This window comes from Elephantulus edwardii, unplaced genomic scaffold (genome assembly GCF_000299155.1).
Source record: "Elephantulus edwardii isolate Elephantulus edwardi_28Jun2011 unplaced genomic scaffold, EleEdw1.0 scaffold00082, whole genome shotgun sequence".
NCBI lineage: Eukaryota > Metazoa > Chordata > Mammalia > Macroscelidea > Macroscelididae > Elephantulus > Elephantulus edwardii.
In genome coordinates this window covers 7,579,256-7,596,402 of record NW_006399832.1, presented here as the reverse complement: position 1 = coordinate 7,596,402, position 17,147 = coordinate 7,579,256, and the positions used below count along the sequence as shown (strand labels likewise).

Here is a 17,147-nt window from a genome sequence, read left to right as displayed (position 1 = left end):
TCTTTTATAGTAATAAAGACATTATACATCCAACTCTCTTCACAGTTCTTTTCAAATTTCCCTTATGGTACTTGTTGACTATTGGTCTTGTGCCAGTATTTCAGCCCTAGGTTGGGTTTTCAACCTGCTTTGGGCTGTATTCCAAAGCAACTCGACTCTGGGAAGACCCTGACCTGGAGCCATGGGCTGATGTGCTATTGCCATGCTGAATCCCCCAGAGAATGGTGCGGACCCCACTCTTTACCTCTTAATGGTTTCATACCCTCTTAAGTTCTCTCTTTATAGGTGAGTTGCAAAATTTTAACATCCTTTTAAAAGGCAGGTAAAATACTTTTTTGCTTTGAAGGCAGCTAGCTTCAGCTATGAAGAAAAATTCATTAAATTTTGTTTATATATAATTGATCTAGTAGGAAATGGAATTATTTTCTAATAAAGCATTATTGTACTCCTCCCAAAGAAACAGAATTTTAATAATATCTTGGAGTTTCGATTTGTGGCTTAGTTATATTTGACATAGAATTTAGAAACATAATTTGAATGTAAATAAATATGCTGCAAAATGCTGAATGTGTACCTAGAAGTATCTTTTTTTCTCAATGCCAAGTACTCAGTATAAATGAACCTTAAAAATCACATTCCACCTTTGAATAATAAATTTCCTTATGATTTAAACTCATGATCTGCTCTCCCAGGATAAAAAAACTGCCTAAAAGTTTAAGAATCATTTCCTTGTTAACATTTTTCTGTATTTTGTTTATAATTTTATTCTCTAAATAAAAGATGTATCAAAACAAACAAAAAGAAATAAAACTCAAAGTCATTGCTGTTGAGTCATAACTGAATCACAGTTGACCCTCCAGCCTGTTTCAGAGGTTGTAAATTGTAGACGAAGAGATTATCCATCTTTCTCCTGCCAAGTCAGGTGTGGTTTCAAAGTGTATTGAATGTCCGACAAAATCAAATGGATTGAGAAATTATCATTCACACAGTGGAATACTACTTCACACATAAGAGCAATTTTTTGTAAATTACTACCTAACTAGGGAGGGACTGGAAAGGATTATGCTGAGTCAACTAACTCAGTCCCTTAAGGGCAAATACTGTATAAAACCATTATTGTAGAATGAGTATAAGGATCTAAGAGAGGTTGAGGGTGGAAGCAGAGGGGTGAGAAAGGAGGGGCAGTTAATTATAGGGTTACACAATATGATGAGATAGGGGTGAAGAAAACGGGAAAGATCTAGAGTGAAAGACAACGTATTTGAACATTGTAAATAAACCAGTATAAAAAAAAAAAGTGTATTGAGTGAGTAGACAGCTGATTAACATTATTCCCTCTCCCTTCTCTTTCAAAGCAGTCTCTGCGTGGTGCAAAGGGTTAACACATTCAACTATTAACTGAAAATGTGACCATTTAAGTCCATTCAGTGACACTCTGATAAAAAGGACTAGCAAAGTATTTTATAAAAACCCTCAAACAAACCAAACAAAAACAATTAATCACAGAACCCAGTTTTACTGTGACACACGTGAGGTTGGCCTCAGCTGGAGCCGACTTGAGGGCAATTGGTTTCTCCTTTGTCTTTGCTTTGTTCTTTCAAAAGCTCAAAGCTGGCTACCAGGCTCTTTCCAGAGCCTTGTCAACTATTTGCCATTGCATTTGTGAGCACAAAAAACATATTACTGGTACAGCAAAAGGATCCTGAGGTGATGAAAAGACAAGTGAATGCAATTCTTTCTCCACAGACTGTTACATCACATTGAAGAGCTACATAGACAGAAGGTAACAATGTCTCTTTCTCCAAGTCTACGTCATTGCTGCTCAGAAAAAAAACAGGTGACCCTAAAACAATATGCATCAGGGGAGAAGGGCTTGTTCCTTTTTAAAAATAAGGCTAGGAAATATCTCTCCCTTGGAAATATATGGTCAAGAAAGCTCCTATCTAATGTTCGCTCCCTCAAAAGCCCCTTTTCCATCCCACGTTATAATTTTCTAAGATAAACCCTAAGAGCCTTGTTGAGTAACTCTGGACTCTGGAAGATTTGTGGTCTGAGTTTGTAAGTAGGGCAGTCAAGAGCTCAATCATGGTTTCTTTTTATTTTATGGCATGTTTTGTGTCTTTAAAAAAAATCATTGCACAGTATTGATTCTGTATCTGTACAATTTTGTGGTTGTGGGGTACCACTGAGGTGACTCTGACTGATAGTGATGTTATGTACGACTCTGTAAGCAAACCTCTACTTGATCCTGTGTCAAACTCACCCTGTTGTGATGAATCCAGTGCTGTAGTCACCATGTCAATCTATTTTGTTGGGGGGTCTTCCTTTCTTTGACTGACCCTTAACTTGGGGGTCAGGAATGACATATTTATAAGTATAAAAGATGTGTTGTGAAAAACAATGTATACAAACTTTGTGAGTAAACTAGTATAAAACGAAAATTATATTAAAAAAATAGAAAAGTCTTGAGCAGGGCAATAGACTATTGATGATAATTAAGCTTATTTATCATAAAGCCAGTCCCTAAGAGACTGTGAGTGAGGGATAGTTGATCATAGAGAGTGAATGGGCTCAGGACTCACACAGAGGTGTATTAACGCCATAAAAGTGCTCTGGGAGAAGAGTTCCTTGAGCTGATAACTGAAAGGTCAACAGTTTGAATCCACCAACTGCTTTTCAGGAAATAGGTAGTCTCCTCCTGTAAAGATAAAACTTTAAAAACTTAAAAAGCCTTAAAAGTCTCTTCCTGTAAAGATAAAACTTTAAAAACTTAAAAAGCCTTAAAAACTCAGTGGCTGTTGACATCGGAGATGGGGGGCGGGGAGACTGAGAAAGATGGGTTCAATAATGTATACTGCATTGAAACAGATGAGGGAGAAAACTGTTTAAAAGGGATATGTGATTGGGTATTATTGTCATGACAGGAGTCCAGAACAAAGGCTGCATAGTGGAGTGGACCTGGGGAGAGGGATCGTAAAACAATGAAAGAATTTTACTTTTACTTTTCAAAGAGAAGAGTGAACTGTGGGAGAGTAGGGGTGGGCTGGGGGAAAAAGTGCAACAATCAATGAATGGAAATCCAAATTCTGTAAATTTTCATTAAAATTAATAATAATAATTAAAAAAAACCCCAACACCTCAGTGGAGGGTCACAATATGTTGCACTGACTCCACGGCAGCGGGTTTGGTTTGAGTATGTTTAAACATGGAGTCCCTGGTGACTCGAATGGTTAACACTTAGCTGCTAAATGAGTGGTTAGCAGTTTGAGTTTACCCAGCAATACCTCTCAAGAAAAGTCTACTAATCCACTTCTGAAAAAAATCAGCCACTGGAAATTATGTTGTGCTGTTGTGTATCCTCAAGTCAGAACTGATTCATAGCTGACCTTCTGGTAGATTGACAGAGGCGGTTAATCACATGGGAGGAAACTGCCCATCTTTCTCCCAAGGAGTACCTTGGGTAGATTTGAACTGCATGCCTTCAAGATTATAATGCAGCTTCTTACCACAAGGCCACCGGAGTGATGTTATTAAAAACTATGTTGTTGCTGTTGTTGTTATGTGGCATAGAGTTGCCTATGACTCATAGCAACCCTATGTACAACAGCTCTGAAGCCGGCCCTATTCTAAACCAGTCTAATTAACTATGACACACCTACCCTCATTACCCCAGTTACTGTATCAATCCATCCCATCCAAGATCTTCCTCTTCTATGCTATCCCTCCACCCTTCTGAGCATGATGTTTTTCTCTAAGGATCGGTCCCTCCTGGCCACATGCCCAAAGTCTGTGAGACAGAGCTTCAAAATCCTAGCTTTCAAGGAGAAACTTGGTTTCATCCTCTCCAAGACAGATTTATTGGTTTTCTTGGTGGTCCATGGTGCGTTCAAGACTCTCCTCCAGTACCACAACTCAAAGGCATCTAGTCTTCCTCTGTCATCCTTAGTCATTGTCCAGCTCTCTGATGCATACCAAGTAATTGCGAAGACCATGTTCTGGATCAGGTGCACCTTAGTCTCTAGACTGACATTGTTGCTTTTCAGTACTCTGGAGAGATCCCTGACAGCAGATTTTCCCAGTGAAATTAATCTTTTAATTTCCTGACTGCTGGTGCCAACAGTGTTGATTGTTGAACCAAGCAAGCTGAGTAATTAAAAACCTCAATATCTTTTCCCATCTATCATGGTGCTGTCAATTAGCCCAGAGGTAGGAATCTTTGTCTTCTTGATGTTAAGCTTCAAACCACATTTAAGGCTGTAGTCCTGAAGCTTCTGCAGTGAGATCTTCAAGATCTCCTCGGTTTCAGCAAGCAAGGTGTGTCATGTGCATAGCATAGGTTGTTGATGAGTCTACCTCCAATCTTGATGCCACACAAATCCTAATAGAGCACAGCCTCCTGAATGATCTGTTCTTCGTCCTTTATCTACTCTGACACACATAGCGTCAGCTTAGGTCAGAACTAACAGATTGTTTAAATATAGGTTTGTCTGCTTTCATTTCACTGTCATGTGACTTAGTACCAGGAGATCTGGTGGCCTAGTGGGTAAGGAGTTGGGCTGCCAACCCAAAGGCAGGTGGCTTGGCTCCACCAGCTGCTCTGTGGGAAAAACAGGGGCAATATCCTCTGTGTAATTTACAGTCTCCAAAACCCCACGGGAGGGCCAGCTATGAGTTAGTTCCAGCTGTAAGGTAATGATTAGAATTTATAGAAATCTCTAATGCCAAAACTACACTTAATTGACAAGCCATGTTTTTAATTGCTTTGTTTACCCCTCCCCCAATCACAACCTGGGATTAAGTTCACAAATGCCTGCCTTTCAGATAAAGAGGCCTCTACTCCCTGATCCACTCTTTGCAGAGAACAGATTTGTCTCTAACCTTCTGATCCCCCTCAGGCTCCCCTATGTCTATCCGTTAGCAAAATCAGTTTAGCAGTTGTGCATTTGGAGAGAAACATCAGGGAAACCTAAAGGCATATGGAATTATACAGGTTATTTAACTGGAAACATTTTTTTCCAGAAATTCAGTTGTATAGATGAAGTAAAGACAGAACCAAGAATGAGGATCTCATGCTTGGGGAAGGGCTAATGTTTTGCTGAGCTTTATGAGAAGTGTGGCATCAGGATTGGAGGAGTACTCATCAACAACCTGTTATGCAGAAGACAAACCTTGCTTGAAACTGAGGAGGCCCTGGTACGTGCTAACCTGTCACTCATGGCAGAGCTTGTCTGGGACCCTGGGCCCCACTCACTTCCACTGACCGTGAAAATGGTTCAATTCCTGCTTGCTTCATCCTCCTTCACCTGCCAGACCTTCCCCACTTTCCCTTGCAAAACTTTTCTTCCCTCCAGGCCTACCTGCACCCGTGACTACCTATCTCTGGCAGGGTGAAAAAGAACATGTGCCCAGTACTTTGGCCAAATTAATAAAGGATGTTCACCCTGGGCATTATGCACTTACAGAGAATTATTGATGTGAGTATAAGCTGACAACAGACAATCAAAAGCACAGGTGAGAACTTTGGGGGGCAGAAAGCCCTAGATGGGTAAATTGTATGGTTTGTGAATTATGTCTTAATAAAACAGCTACAAAAAAGAACCCACAGGCATAACCCACATAATGTTATTTTCTGAGAGAAAAATAAAGTAAAAAAAGAAAACAGTTTTATTGACTTGTTGCACTCAGCTGCTCAGTGGTCATGAATCAATATGGGTAGAGACAGAATGTCCACACAGTGTGAATTATGTAACCAATGTCCTTGAGTGGTTCACGGAGAAAGTGTGACTAGATGTGTGTTTGGTTGTACATAATGCCACCAAAAAAAGAAAACAGTCTAACAAAAAAGAACACGTCTTTAAATGCATAAGAATGAATCCTTAATAATATTGTTCTGGCTTTGGAGGGAAATGATTTAATGTTTATTTCTCAATGAAGAAATGAATTAGCAAGAAAATATTTTCATTAGACTGAGAAGTAATCCTTTACCTCTTCCCATGGTGGGTTTTATGATTTGTTTTCCACTAAGAAGTGCCATGAATGATGGCATTCATCCAGTTGACAGTTGTACCTAGAATTGCTCAGTAATTCTGTTTTCAATGATTCAGACATGATTTTTGAAGACATGCATACACAGATTCCACACATATGAACATATGTATGATATGGAAGGTTGGCAAAGGCCTAAAGAGCAATTAAGGCCTGTGACAAAATAGTTCCCTCATTCCTCCTTTGGTCACGATTTCAAGTGTCCAGGCGAGCTGCATCTGTTAGACTCCTGATCTCCTGACTGCTGGTACCAAGTACATTGATTTGTGGATCCAAGTAAGATAAAGCAAGTTGACAGTCTTGATTCTTTTTCTGTCCATCATGATGTTGCCTACTGATGTAGGGCTGAGGATTTTTGCTTTCTTGACACTGAGATGCAATCTATATTGAAGGCTGTATTCCTCGATTTTCTGCAGGAAGTACTTCAAGGAGAGTGCTCCTCACTCTCATGGAACAAGGCTGTGCCACCTGCATAACAAAGGTTACTGATGAGTCTTCTTTCAGTCCTAATGCCACTTTTTTCTTCAGAGAGTCCAGCTTCTTGAATAATTTGCTCAGCATACAGATTAAATAGGTTTGGAGAACAGACAGAACCCTGACACCTTTCCTAATTTTAAACAATGCAGTGTGTTCTCTTGCTCAGTGTGCACAACAGCCTCTTGGTCTAAGTTTTAAATGAGTACAATTAGCAGTTCTGAAATTCCCATTCTTCTCAATGTTAGCCAAAATTTGGTATGATCTGCACAGTCAAATGTCTTTGCATGGTCAAAAATGTACAAGTAGACATTCTTCTAGTATTCTTTCTTTTCAATCAGGATTCATCTGATACCAGCAATGATATCTCTGGTGCTGTGACCTCTTCTAAATCCAGCTTGAACACCTAGCAGTGCCCTGTCTATGTACTGTCTTCGACATTTTCTTGATCTTCAGCAGTATTTTGCTTGCAGGCAATAGTCATGATGTTGTGTGATAATTTCCACATTCTATTGGATCATCTTTCTTGGGAATGGGAATAAATATGGATCTCTTTCAGTCAGTTGGCCAGGCAGTTGTCCTCCAAATTTCCTGGTGTAGACTTGGGTTCTGAGGCCACATTTTGGCTCATGCAGAAAGCGTGTCAGGACTGATTAGTGACGTGTGACTTCTTTAGGAGTCTGGCAAAAGAAGGGCTCTCTAAACAGCCAGGGCTACCCTTAACCCCCTTCCTCAGCGCACACATCCTCATTTCCCTCAGAGCGAATCAGTACAGCACCTCCATGACAGAAACAGAACGTAGTTTTAAAAAATTAATGTTCTGAATAAAAAAACACCCCAAATTATACTCTGTTTTCATAAACAGAACAGCGACAGTAATCAGTAATAAGCATAACAATTCAGTCACTGAAACCAGGTTTTCCCCGAAAATATATTTGGAGCACAATTCAGGCATCACAATAGTTATGTGATCAAAACAATACCCAAAATTGGTTTAATCTCCTCAGAATCAGTTCAAACCCCTCAGAAGCTCCTGGGAAGTTAGGACTGATGGACTGGTGCTCGGCTTTTGAAATGTCACAGCTCTAAAAACACCGTGTAACAGTTACACTCTGTGCACACAGGGTCATTGTGAAGAGCTGGAATTGACCGATGGCAACTACCAACAATAACTAACTAAAGGCTGATGGGGTGACTCCACAGAAGAAAGATATAAAAATTACAGCCAGGACACTCTATGGAGGGGTTGTTATTTTATTAAGGACAATCTGTGGAGGAGTTGTTATTTTTTAAGTTTATTTAATTTTTTTCGTAGGATGCACAAAGCAAAGAAGGATGTGGATATAGAGTCTTGGGCGTTGGGAGCTGTTGTGTGCCATCAAGTCAATTACAACTCATAGAGACCCTATAAACAACAGATTGAAATGTTGCCCTAACCTGCAGCACCCTCCCCTTTATTTCCATGCTGAAGTCACTGTGGCAATCCTTCTTTTTGAAGGTCTTCTTTGTCCTGGAAGATCCATTATCTTTCTCAGTATGATATCTTTTTCCAAATACTCCCCACTCCTCACAATCTACTCAAGTATGTGAGACAAGGTTTTACCATCCTGGCTTCATGACTTAGGGATCAGCTGCTAAACAGTAGTAGGCAAAAAACAGCAACTGCTGCATCAAAACCATATGCAAGAACCAGAGTGGACTGAGCTAAAACAGACTCCCTTCTACATATATCTCTATGATATATGAGCAAACAGCAAACACAGTACTGTCACACATGGAATAGAGAAGGGATAATGCAGGGATCAAACAACAGAAGGAATGAGAAGTCGGATTGGTAAAGGAGTACCAGGTTCTAATAGCTAGAAACTAGGCTTTCCATCCCAAGCAGGGTCACAGATGTTAAGCATGAATAAGGTGGGATGCTGTAATTTTAGACATTGCAGCCTTCACAGAGAGACATTGATGATTACCCTCTTCATGCGGAGAGGACTACAAAGAAAGAAATCCACCTCTCAGTCTGGGAAACTATTAAAGAAGCATGCTACCTGCTTGAATTTTGGGAGTGACATCAATGGGCATAAACAAGTCTCCAGTGAGAAAGTATGTATTTAAGCCTTTATTACATTGAAGTGTGGTACAATCTACTCAACATAACTTATTTGAGTCGAGTGACTGACACAAGAATTGGTTTGGGACCAGAAAGAAAGATGCGAAACAAATATGTGATTATTTTAGGGCAACATTCCAACAACCCAGCCATCTAAGACACCTACAGAAATAAATTACCACATTGTATATATCAACTCACAGTAAATTATCAGAGCCTAAAAGTGCCTTCAGTGCCTAATGGATGCCCAAGAGAAGAAGATCCTCAAAGATTTCTTCCTCTGAGCACAGAAATGGGCCACCATCTTGCCCAAAAAACCCACAAAAAACCGGAAGCAACTGCACTCCATGCAATTTGTATAACCTCGTCCTAAAACGTGAGTGAAGTGTCTGAAGCAGAAACCTTCCCTGAAGGAGCGGATCCCAACCCGCCCTTAGGAACAGGAAGATCAGAGTTCACGGCGGAGACTAGAATCCCTAAAGGGCCCTTTGGTGGTAAGTCTGTAGGACTTGTGCCACTAATCCAAAGGCTACACCTCTCTGGTGATCATTAATCCACCAGCAGCAGCTCAGGAGAAAGATGGACAGTCTCCTCCAGGGGGATTTACAGTTGTGGAAACCCTAGGGAAGGTCAGCTGTGAGTCAGTTCTGATTCAAAAGCAGTGTGTGAAACAAATCACTTGATGCCCCCAGGATTCTAGCATTTCTCTTTCTGGTTCCATAGACTCTTACTTTATTTAGAAAACAACACAAATAAAGAAATGTCATTCAAAGGTGTCAGGTGAAGTCCACTCAGTCTGGACTCCCAGCCACTCTATGTATGTCTGACAGAAGCAAGCATCGCCTGGTTCCGCAGGGCCCACACGACTGTTGCTATGTTTGAGCCCACTGCTGCAGCCCCTGTGACAGTCCATCTCACTGAGGGTCTTCCTCCTTTTCCTTACCTTCGACGTTACCAAGCATGATGTCCTTCTCCAGGGGCCAGTTCCTGCTAAGAGACAACACCTAACTTGATGGGCACTTGTCACTCCTCTTACCTCAGGATATTCGCCGTGGCTTTCCTCTCCTGGGGAAGAAGGTCTGGGTCCCGCAAAACTTCTTCTAGTAAGTTTAGGACATTCATCTTTAATTCATTGTTAAGTTCAAAATCCTGTAAAATAAAATAAAACTTTTTGAGTTCTCAAGGGGTTACCTCTATGACGCTTGAGATCATGCTCACAACGAATCCTTTAGAGGCTACGTATGGGAATGAAAATTATAGTCTCACCAATGGCTCGCCCTACAGATTCTTATTTTTAAATTTTTCATTTTAAAAAATATTAAATTTTTTAAAATTACCATTATTTTTCATTAATATACACTGTGTTCCATATAGTCCTTCATTTACATTATATTTCATTCATTTTATAGTGTGGGGTTTCTTATTCCCTCCCTTACAATCATCCCAACAACAACTACTTTCCTGAAAGTGTGTAAGCCAGTTACTTCACATCTCATACCCTAATATCCACCTTTTTGATAGCCAATTGCTGAGTTGCCCATCCCTATGAAATCAATACTCTGAAGAACAAGCATTTTGCTGAAGGAACTTCTGTTCAATTTAGAAACTTTGAGCATCTACATCCAGAAGCAGCGTCCAGTCCACAGCAAGCCATGAGGCTGCAGAAATCAACCCTAGTTCCCAGTATGGATCATCTTCTCTTCGTCTAGTTGGGTTCTCGTCAACTCCTCTCTAGTCATCTGTTGTTGTTATGTGCCGTCGAGTCGCTTGCGACTCGTAGCAACCCTATGTACAAAAGCCCTAAACTCTGCTCTGTCTTGTGCCAGTCGCACCGTCTCTGACACACCCATCCCGATTATCCCAGTCACTGAATCAATCCACCTCATAGGGGGCCTTCCCCTCCTGCGCTGTCCCTCCACCCTCCCAAGCATGATGTCCCTCTCTAAGGACCGGTCTCTCCTCACAACATGTCCAAAGTATGTTAGACGGGCCCTCAGAATCCTTGCCTCCAAGGAGCCACCTGGTTTAACCCTTTCCAGGATGAATCTGTTTGCTTTCCTAGCAGTCCATGGTACCCTCAATACTCTTCTCCAGCACCACAGCTCAAAGGCATCAATTCTCTTTCTATCCTCCTTAGTCATTGTCCAGCTCTCTGATGCATAACAAGTGATAGCAAAGACCATGGCCTGTATCAGGCATACCTTAGTCTCCAAAGAGACACCATTGCTCTTCGGTACTTTAGAGAGGTCTCTAACAGCAGACTTTCCCATGGCAGTATGTCTTTTAATTTCCTGGCTACTGTGCCAAGAGTGTTGACTGTGGAGACAAGCAAACTAAAGCTGTGAACAATCTCAATCTCTTCACCATCCACCCTGATGCTGCCAGTTGGTCCAGTGGTGAGAATCTTTGTCTTCTTGACATTGAGCCTCAATCCATATTGGAGGCTGCAGTCCTTGACCCTCTGCCGCAAGTGCTTTAGGTCCTCCTCAGTTTCAGCAAGCAGGGTTGTTATCTGCATATCGCAGATTGTTGATAGATCTTTCAGCAATCTTTCTCCTCATAGAGCCCAGCCTCCCGGATAATCTGTTCTGCATACAGGTTGAAAAGGTATGGAGACAGGACACATCCCTGGTGTACAGCCTTCCCAATTTTGAACCATGCAGTGTTCCCGTGCTCTGTTCTGATGACTGCCTCTTGGTCCAAGTATAGGTTTCTCTTTAGCATGACCAAGTGTTCTGGGATTCCCATTCTTCTCAGAGTCAGCCACAGTTTGTTATAATCCACACAGTCAAATGCCCTTGCATAGTCAATGAAACACTGATAGACATTCCTCTGGTATTCTCTGCTTTCAGCTAAGATCCATCTAACATCAGCTACAATATCCCTAGTACCACGACCCCTTCTAAACCAAGCCTGGACTTCTGGCAGTTCTCTGCTGATGTGCTGTTCCAGTCGTTTTTGGATAATCTTCAGTAGAATCTTGCTTGCATGTGAAATCAATGATATTATTCTATAGTTTCCACACTCTGTTGGGTCACCCTTCTTTGGAATGGGAACAAATAGAGATCTTTTCCAGTCAATTGGCCAAGTGATTGTTCTCCAGATTTCTTGACACAACTTGGTGAGCACATCCAGGGCAGCATCTGTTAGCTGAAATATGTCGATTGGTATATCATCTATTCCTGGGGCCTTATTTTTTGCCATTTCCTTCAAAGCAGCCTGAACTTCTTCCTTCATCACCATAGGCTCTTGCTCATATGTTGCTTCATGAAATTCTTCTGTGTCTGCCAATTTCTTTTGATACAGTGACTCAGTATCTTCTGGCTGGTTTTAAATGGGCATCAGCTGCAAGCTCAGGAGTCCACACATCTCCCTGTGTTCCTGACCTGTTGGTTTCCTCACCCAGCTCTGGTCCCCACATGGGCCCGAGTCAAGTTAACAGGCCTCATGACTCACTGCGTCTCAAGCCAACAACCCTTCCTGCTCCTCTGTGCATGTGTGCATGCTAGATGGGCAGCGCTGAAGGTGCATGTCCAAGCTCAGCCCATTTCTCCTTTGTTGTATTCCTCCCACTTCCACTCCTGTGGATCCGGGAGATCACTATGAGTGAGCATACTCCAACCTCAGGTCTTAGACATGGGGTCTGATCAGAAGCCACACAGCTTGCTCCAGTTATGAAAAGTCACTTTCTTCCTTTCCTTTGTTTGTTTTTTTATTCTTCTCTCCTTTCCTGTTTGCCCTTCTTTGAAATGTGAGTCTCTTCAATCAAAAGTCCAGTGTAAGTCCACAAATCCATTCAAATGCAAAGCTCCTCAGAATCCTCCTTATTTAACTGATTTGGGTTGAGGCTCTATTGAGATGAGCTGATTTCTCATGTGATTCTAAAAAGAGCTGTTGTTGTTGTTGTTGTTAAGTGCCATCGAGTCTCAGGCGACTCATAGTGACCCTATGAAGGAGAGTCCTCGAAACTTGGGTGCCTTTCATCCTCTCTCCAGGTTCATAGGGTTTCCGGAGGCATGTGGAATGGATGCCACTCCTCCTTCTAAGCTTGTTTTCATCGGGGAGCTCCACCCCACTCTCTGTCCGCATTGGGTAGCCAACCATTAACGCATATTTGACACATCAGTGTCACAGTGTTCAGCCTCACAGCAACCACAAGTGACCGCGGTTCAACAACTTGTACACCAGGGCTATACGACCTAGAGGAATGTCTGAACAAAAACAATGAAAGACAGGCCTGAGGGCCACGGACTAAAAGTCACTCACCTTTGGCTTGGTAACATCCCCTTCTGTCCACTGGGCCAGCTGATCTCTCTCTGTATGTTAATATTACTGTTGTTAAGTGCCATAGAGTCACAGGCGACTCACAGCAACCCTATGCTAATCTGGACACAGTAATTTGACCTCAAATGCAAAGAAGCTGAAGGTTCACTCTCACTGCCCGCATCTTTGTAATCCCAAACACCCTCTATACACACTATATACTCACACATATTCACATTAGTCCAAAACTGATACATTTATTCAGTTTCTCAAAGAAATAAGTGATGGCTTTAGTCTGGTACACTGCACCTCCTTCTTGTTGTTCTGTACCATCAAGTCAGAACTGACCCACACCCGACCCTCTAGCGGGTTTTCAGAGGCAAGTCATCGCATGGGAGGAGACTGCCCTCCCATCTCCTGCAAACTGGTGTATTCAAACCACATGCCTTCAGGATTGCTAATCAGCTTCTTACACGTGTTTATTTCTATTCATCCTTCAGGCCTAAGAACTGAAGGACATTCTCTCAGGAATCTTCATGAATTTATCTAGTGAAGCCACATGATTTTCCTTTATGCTCGTTAGGAGACTCTATTACAACTGACCATATATTAAAGGCCAGCTGAAATGGTGGTTTCCCACTGGATCTTGAGGAAGATCAGTAAGTAGGACACAGACATGGCTCAAGTGTGTGTGTGTGTGTGTGTGTGTGTGTGTGTGCTGCAAGGATAAAAGTCTGACTTTCAGCAGTGATTTGAATGAAAAAGTACAACACAGATATGTTAAGGGCTAAAGAACAAATGATATTCACAAACTGATCGGGAAATTGCGAAAGGTTTCAGGAGAGAGAGTGTAGAATCAGCTCCTGGGAAAATATGAGCATTAAAATGAACAATGAGGACAATGACGACACTAAATAAAAAAAAATAATAATAAAATCCAAGTCCCAACTGATGCTTTCAAATGCAGAGACAAACACATAGAAGTAGCCTGATCCAAGCCATGGTATTTTCAACTGCTTGTGAAAGTTGAACAATGACTAAGAAAGGCCAAAGAAGAACAGATCTTTGAGCTGTGGCGATGCAGAAGAGTACTGAGTACCTCGTGGACAGCCAGAAGAACAGACAAATCTGTCTTGGAGGAAATGCAACCAGAGTGATCCTTTGAGCAAGAATGGAGAAATTTCACCTCATATCCTTTGGTCATGCTTTCAAGAGGGACAAGTCCTTGGAAAAGACACAATGCTGGGAAAGGCAGAGGGTCAGAGAGAAGGTTCTCAACAAGAAGTTAACATTGTGACTATGACAACAGGGTTACGCATATCAGGGATGGTAAGGATGGCACAGGACAGGAAAAGATCTATTGTTTAAAAGGTCACTGTAAGTTGTAGCTGACTTGATGATGCTGTTGCCAACCCAAAGGCATGTGGTCTGAATTAACCAGTTCCTCTCTTGGGTAAAAAGGATGGACAATCTCCTCCAGGGTGAGTCACTGCTTTTGAAAACCTGCTGGAGTCAGCTAGGAGTCATTTCTAACTGAAAGGTGACAGCAGCAACAGCAGAATATCCCATTGTTTATAGTGAAACTTCAACTAGTAAATGTGAAGGAATCAAAGATTTCAAAAGCCTTCTTCTACTACAGTGGTAAAAACAGATTCAGGCAGGAATCATGAATGAATGCTAATATGGCGGAGTCAAACTCACTGGGGAAAATAATGTTAATAGTCTGAGACGAATTCAGAGACAACACACTACTAACAAAGAGAGGATCTCACAGGCATCACCTTAACCAAACGACCAAAGTTAACATCGCCAGTAATGGACAAACTGACCTCATGCACCCAGCTGGAAAGAGGGCTCTGCTGGGAAGAAATCACTTAGTTAAGTATTTCTGTCCCAAATGCCTCATCTTTAGACATCAGAAACAGGGAACACTACTGCAAGAATTTTATACCAAACTACTTTTCTTTTAGTGTCATGAAATACCAAGCCCAAAAGGACAGACACCACAGGGACAAGAACTGAACACAATACGTGGTCCTAGACTTCATGTGGAATGGAGGAGGTGGCGGAGGCTATGAGAGATATTGCAAGGACACATGGCATTAAAAAAATGGAACCAAGCCTATTAGTTGAGAGCATTCTGTTAATGCTGAATTTTCCCTAATTTTGCAACAGAGCCGCGACTTTGTAACAGCACTTCCTAGTCCCTAAGAGAGAAAAGTGGGTCAAAGGAAGTGTAACTTCACAACTGCCATCAACTCAGAGATACAGCATGCAGCACAGCAGAACCGGCCCTTGGGGTTTCCAGGGCCGTAATCTTTATAAAAGCAGGCTGCCTCACCTCACTCTTGTGGGTAGGATTCAAACTCTGGACTGTACCCTTGCTAGCCGAGCACTTACCCACTATGTCATCAGGGTTCCTTGTTAGGACCTTGCTGATTGCTAATTAGTGGGTGAGACAACCAGCATCATTAAGCATCTAGAAGGCTCAGTGGTAGAACCTGTCAAAGCCCCAGGAAGGCAAGCTGTTTGAAAGACCTTTTTTAAGGAAAACAGAATGTCACTGTATTATTGTGAGCTTTGGAAAGACAAGACTGAGAAAGATATTGAGAGATTTGGCGAAAACTCCAGAGACCCTATTTGAAGCCGGAATGTTACAGCTGAGTATCTGCAGTGCCGCTGATTGTAGCTAATAAAAAAGCAGATTGTCTAATAATAGCTGAGTACAAGATGCAAGTATTATCAACCCTAATTATCCTAGTTAGCAATCCTTACACTTTCACAGGTTTTTGCAGCATACAGAGTGATCTCCTGTAAGTTATTTTCAGTTTTCTTATTGTTCCACAGGCCTGTGGTAGACCAAGTGGGAATGAGGACATGAGCTGTGAAGAGACTGACTGTGTGGGCTGAGATGATACGTGACAAGAGGGGCTGAGGAGGGGACTGGAACACAGATCTCCCATCGAACTGCCCAGACTCCTTTACACATGTGTCCTTCAAATGGTCATGTGCACAGATGTCACACAATGCAAGTACTGCTCCTGAAGCTCTGAGCCTGGGGATTAAGAGCCTTCAGTTCCTAACAAACCTGCGGTGGTGGTGTGATGCTAACTAATCCCAGACCACAGAGCCTTTCCACAGCCTTTGCTGATTAAACAAAGTCATGCAAAACCCAAGTTTTTCAAACTCTGTTTTTTAACAAGAAAAATATGAATGCTTTGGAGGATTTTTGTTTGGTTGTTGTTAGGTGTCATCAAATGACTCTATGAAGAGCAAATCTCAACCGTGCCCTCTCCTGAATCATTCTCATCATCTCCAATATGCTTGAGCCCATTGTTATAGTCATGGTGTCAATCCAGCTTGCTGAGGGTTTTCCTCTGAAGACTTTCCCAAACATAATGACCTTGTCCAAGGCCTCGCTCCTCCTAACAACACGCTCAAAGTATGTGAGATGAAGTTCCACCATTCTTACCTCTAAGGAGCACTTTTGTCCAAGACAGACTTATTTGCTCTTTTGGCAGTCCACGGAATATCCAGTACTCTTTCCAACACCACAGTTCAAAGGCATTTATTTATTCTTTTGTCATCTTGATTTATTGCCCAACTTCCAGATTCATAAGAAACAACTAAAAAGATCATGGCATGGATCATGCACATCTTAGTCCTTAAAGTGACATCCTTGCTCTTTAGCACTCTGGAGAGGTCCTTGACAGCACATTTTCTCAATGCAACACATCCTCTGATCTCCTGACTTCTGATACCTAGGGTGCTTACTGTAGATCTAAGTAAGATGAAACTGCTGACAACTTCAATCTTTCTTCATCTGTCACAATGTTGCCTATTGACCCTCTGGTGAGAAGATTTGTTCTTTTATGTTGAGATATAATCCATATTTAAGGCTGTAGTCTTAGATATTTTGCAGGAAGTTGTCTTCACTTTTTGTAAACAAAACTGTAATATCTGAATAACACAGGTTTTTGAGTCTTCCTCCAATTCTAATGCTACTTTCTCCTTCATATAAGCCAGCTTCTCAAATTATTTGTTTAGCATACAGACTGAATAGGTATCAAGAAAGGATACAACCTTGGTGCATACTTCTCCTAATTTTAAACCATTATATTCCTTTCTTCTGTTCAGACAACTATTTCTTGGTCTGTATATGGATGCATCAGAGAGTTGGACAATGACCAAGGAGGATAGAAGGAGAACTGATGCCTTTGAGCTGTGGTGCTGGAGAAGAGTATTGAGAATACCATGG

At 41.7% G+C, this 17,147-nt stretch overlaps 1 protein-coding gene across 1 annotated transcript in view; it reads right to left on the bottom strand.

Moving 5' to 3' along the window:
• RASGRF2 (Ras protein-specific guanine nucleotide-releasing factor 2) overlaps nucleotides 1-17,147 on the bottom strand; it is a 432,531-nt gene that overhangs the window by 29,047 nt on the left and 386,337 nt on the right. The window contains exon 19 of the mRNA XM_006889857.1: nucleotides 9,663-9,775. Within this exon, the coding sequence (XP_006889919.1) occupies nucleotides 9,663-9,775 (113 nt within the window). The remainder of the gene's footprint in view (nucleotides 1-9,662; nucleotides 9,776-17,147) is intronic.